The following is a 5,000-nucleotide window of genomic DNA, read 5'->3' as shown; positions in this document are numbered from 1 at the left end:
CTCATAAAAGGAAATATTCACAAGAAACCGTTTTTGGCATGCATTTTTCTCGGATTCTGATGAATTGTGTATTGCCCTTGGATACAGAGGAGTAAGAAACTTATTTTTATTTTCTTCTAAAGTTCGTTATTTCAGAATATGTATGCTCTCACCGAACTCACCGGTATCGCACGAAATTATTGAACATTGCGCGAAGAAAGGCATAGGCGTCACAATTTTTATAGAGCGAAGGAATCTTCGTCCTTTAAAATAAAAAATGTGGTCATTTGGACGGCAACGCTCTTCGGATTGCAGCGGGTCTGAGGCGAGCGGGGAGGCGGAAATTGTGGTGAACATCGGGGGCTTGAGGCAGGTGTTGAGCGAAGAAGTTCTGAGCAGGTATCCTGACTCACGGCTGACCGAGTTGGCGAGCCTGGTGGCAGCAAACGCGGAAGATTTATCAGAACTGTGCGATGACTATGGTGGCGGGGAGTTCTACTTTGACAGAGACCCAGAGGCATTTAAATGCATTATGGAGGTTTACTATTACGGGGAGATTCACATGAAGCGAGGCATATGTCCCGCGTGTTTCATGGACGAGATGGATTTCTGGGGCATCGAGCAGGAGTACTTAGACGAATGCTGTCGCTCCAACCTGCGAGACGTGGAGGAGGAGTTGGCAGAGATTGCCGAGAAGGTTCAGTCTCTGCTGGAGGCGCGGGAGAGGGTGCGTGCGGTGGGCGTCGGCGCGTGGAAACGCTTCCAGGCGCGCCTGTGGCGCCTCATGGAACAGCCGGACTCGTCCTTGGCCGCGCGCGTCATCGCGCTCACCTCCTTCCTCCTCATCCTCATCTCGTCGGCCGCGCTCTGCGCGGGCACCATCCCCGAGCTCCAGACGCGCGACGCGCACGGCAACCCGGCCGAGCCGCCGGCGCTCGTGACCATCGACACCGCCTGCATCGCCTGGTTCACGCTCGAGTACCTCCTCCGGCTGCTCGCCGCTCCCCGCAAGCTCCGCTTCCTCCTCTCCTTCCTCAACATCATCGACTGCCTGGCCATCCTCCCCTACTTCCTCCTCCTCACCCTCACCCAGCTGGGCTCGGCGCTCCTGGAGCTGGCCGACGTCCAGCAGGCGGTGCAGGCCGTCCGCATCCTCCGGGTGGCGCGCATCCTCAAGCTGGCGCGCCACTCCTCGGGCCTCCAGACGCTGACGTTCGCCCTGCGCAGCTCCTGCGGCGAGCTGGCGCTGCTGCTCATGTACATGGGCGTGGGCATCTTCCTGTTCTCGGCGCTGGGCTACACGCTGGAGCAGAGTCACCCGGAGACCATGTTCACCAGCATCCCGCAGGCCTGCTGGTGGGCCATCATCACCATGACGACGGTGGGCTACGGCGACGTCTACCCCAAGACCACGCTGGGCCGCTGCAACGCGGCCGTCAGCTTCCTGTGCGGCGTCATCGCCATAGCGCTGCCCATCCATCCCATCATCAACAACTTTGTGGTGTTCTACAGCAAGCAGCGCGTGCTGGAGACGGCCGCGCGCCACGAGATCCAGCTGATGGAGCTGCGCTCGCAGGAGGAGGCCGAGGGGAACACACGTGCGCGCGCTGGGGCGCGGAGGAGGAGGCACACACACACACACGCACACACACACGCACACGCTCACACACACGCCATGTGTGCCGCGTTCAGCGACACGGAGATACCTCTCCTAGAGGAGCCGTCGCAGTCCACACTTTCACATACATCTCCCTAATGTCATACACTCGATCACACACACACACACACACACACACACACACACACACACACACACACACACACACACACACACACACAAGTACACACCCATCATATGCACCACCTCAGAACTCAGAATCCTTGTCCTGTTGACTACCAGAGACTAACATCTCTTTCTCTCTCTCTCTCTCTCTCTCTCTCTCTCTCTCTCTATCTGACACACACACTACTGCAGCTATCACAATGTTTTGTACTATTCTTCACAGTACAAAGACATCACAGTATAAACCTTCTGCAATACAGAGTTCTAACAACCCTCAAAGACCTTAACAGGGAGGAGCTTAGGAGTGATTGATTATTTTTCTGAGATTTTGTGTTAACATTACTTGTGCTTTTGTAGAAGTCCTATGCCATAGTGTTGGTTTTTATTTTCCTGTCAATACAAGTGTATTTAGAGATGTTTATTCAGGCTATTTTGTGTGTTCTCTCCTAACTGTGTATACAACAGAACACTTCACCGTGGAAACGCTTCCAGGCGCGCCTGTACACTTCACCACTTTTTTTCCTCATTTAGTGTTTGTGTTGTATTTCGCTTTGCTGTGAACACTGACAATGATGAAATAACTGTTGAGGTCGACTAATCCAAAAACAGAATCACTCTAAATAAATAGAAAATAAAGAATGACATCATCAGAAAATCTTGATAGAGGGTTACTGTGGAGATACCAGTAAGGTAGCAGACAGAGATCTCATAACTTAACATAACTTCTCTCATAACTTTGTTTGAACTGTTCTTCTGTAGTATGTGAGTAGTATATACTGTACTGTCCTAGTGGGTCATGTACCTTTGTTGTACCTTGATTATTGTAAGTCACCTTGGATAAAGCGTCAGCTAAATGACTAAACCCAATTGTGACCCTTGACCTTATTTGCTGTAAAGTTTTTGTTGGGGGCATTTATTTATTGTGGGCTATAAGAAGTGCTCCTAAATGTGATGTTAAGATTGAAGTTGAAATTATATTTGAATCATTTATATTTCAAGATGTGTTATTTGTTATCTTTTGTGTTATAGTGTTAGTGTGCATAAACCATCGTATGAGTAGGTCAGGAAGCAAGAAATTTGGTAGTAAAAACAACCTAGAGTATATTTTCAGTATAGCTAACAAGTTCACTTTTGATTCAGAGCAAGTTTATGTTAATTGGTGGAGTTTTGAGCAAGACTGTTTTTTGCATTAATAACAATGATTATAGTGAAAGCTAAGGGGGCAAACTAGCAGGTCAACGCTATTTTATACCACTGACAATGCTCAAAATATAATTACACTTCCCTACAGACAAACCAAAGTATTGGAACCTTTGAAAGTGTACAGAGTTCATAACAAGACCTGTTTCTGTTATGTACCGGTAGCATCAAATCAGCAAACACATTTCACGTTATGTAGATCTTGCTGAACATGCGGCATGTACGACGCCATGCTACAGCACCCTTGCCTAGCCTAGTCCAAAGAAATTACCTAAAATGGGGAATGTTTGGTGGAAAAAACACAGGCCTCACCCTTTGGGCAATCATATGACCTGCTCTGATTGGACGATCACAAGTTGCCCACGGATGATGATAGATCTACAGACATTTTTATTCTTCATTTCTCAGCTCATCTCATCTCATCCTTTGTGCCATGGAGTAGAGAGGTGTCAGAGGCACAGTCCTCCCAGGCTGAACAGATGTTGACATTTGAGCTCCATAGCCAATCAAATTTCAAGCCTCCCTCCTCTGCTCCTGGGGCATCCTGTTGGTTCGCTGGCATAGTGTACTGTGTAAGTGTATGTGTTGGCATGGTTTCATTCTGGTGATGCTTAGAGAAAGTTTCAAAGTTTTTCTTTTGAGACTTTGGACAGACAGCCAGAAAAAATGTGGCAGAATTATGCTAAATGTGATGTGCACTTGAGTACAATTAAGCAATAAGCCCCGAGAGGCCACCGTTTGCACTGATTTTAAGAACAGCTAAGGGGCGTTGATAGGCACAACGTGCTACTCTAATTTTGTGTTAGTGCATCAGTATAGAACGAAATGCGGTCAAGGTGTATGTTTGTGTTGGGCTTTACACCGGCATCGAATGTGATTCAGCCAATCATAATCAAGGACCGGAACTATCAGTTTTAGAAATAAGACTTTGCACCTTTAAGAGACGTGTCAGATTCAAGACATTTAGAACAAAACCCCACTACACACTACGGTGTGATGTGAAATTAATTGTTCATAGCTAAATTTACATCTCTACATTTGTATCTAATATGGACCTTCATCTGCTAAAAAAAGCTTGTCATGAAAAAGGGCAATAAATATAGTTTTAAAAAGAAGCATCTGCCAAAGCATTATCATAAGAGAGAGAAAGACAGAGATAGATAGAGAGGCACAGAGACAGAGAGAGAGAGAGAGAGAGAGAGAGAGAGAGAGAGAGAGAGAGATGTGCACACGTCTTTATTTCCGACGAGAGAAAGACTAGTACCTGCAGCCGAGACAGTAACTGCCATCTGCTGTTACATCAGGCCAGCAGTACAGGTGCGCCTCAATCTCAGACTTGGCATGCGTTGGTCACAAAATGTTAACTTTTAACGGATAAGCGTTGGCTTCAGGCCTGCTGAACAGAGAACTGTAATTGCATTCCTTTTTAATTTGGTTTTATCATCACGCAGAGTGGAGTTGAGGTCTTGGTTTTTGGCCCCGACTCGGGGCACAGTGATATCAGATGTGTGTGTGTGTGTGTGTGTGTGTGTGTGTGTGTGTGTGTGTGTGTGTGTATGTGTGTATGTGTGTGTGTGTGTGTGTGTGTGTGTGTGTTGCTTGTGTTGTCAGTTGTGCTGCGTGGCTTTGGGAAGCTGACGTGCACATGATGGGTAACTTCATCAAACCTGCTAACCACAATTTGTTTGTCTCTGTCTCGTGTTTCTTTCTGTTAGTTTTTTTTTTTTAGTTTTTTAGACATAAATGAGTGGAGTGTGTCTGATGACTGAACCATGTGTGTTTGTTTGTATATGCATGGGTCTTTCTGCAGGGTGTGTGTGTGTGTGTGTGTGTGTGTGTGTGTGTGTGTTTGTGTGTGTGTGTGCGCGCGTGTGTGTGTTGTTCTTTGTTATCTCCCTCTATGCGACCACCCTGGTTAGGGCAGTGTGTCCTCCCACACACTCCCTGTGAACCGTATCTGCGTCTGAAGGTCTCCATGCTCACACAAAAACAGAGCCGCGCTGAAAAGGTCTCCCACTGCCATGCCTACATTATTCAC

General features: G+C 47.4%; 1 protein-coding gene across 1 annotated transcript in view; it reads left to right on the top strand.

Annotated features, from left to right (window-relative positions):
• The window catches only part of LOC134098388 (potassium voltage-gated channel subfamily F member 1-like), a gene marked incomplete at its 3' end in the record, with an annotated part of 1,614 nt that extends 2 nt beyond the window's left edge, over positions 1 to 1,612 (top strand). The window contains exon 1 of the mRNA XM_062551419.1: positions 1 to 1,612. This exon is cut by the window's left edge and continues 2 nt beyond it. Within this exon, the coding sequence (XP_062407403.1) occupies positions 257 to 1,612 (1,356 nt within the window).
• Between the last annotated feature and the right edge of the window lie 3,388 nt (positions 1,613 to 5,000).

The sequence above is a fragment of the Sardina pilchardus genome, chromosome 12 (assembly GCF_963854185.1).
Source record: "Sardina pilchardus chromosome 12, fSarPil1.1, whole genome shotgun sequence".
Taxonomy (NCBI): domain Eukaryota; kingdom Metazoa; phylum Chordata; class Actinopteri; order Clupeiformes; family Clupeidae; genus Sardina; species Sardina pilchardus.
The sequence above is the reverse complement of the archived record's forward strand: the minus strand, read 5'-3'. Positions and strand labels throughout refer to the sequence as shown.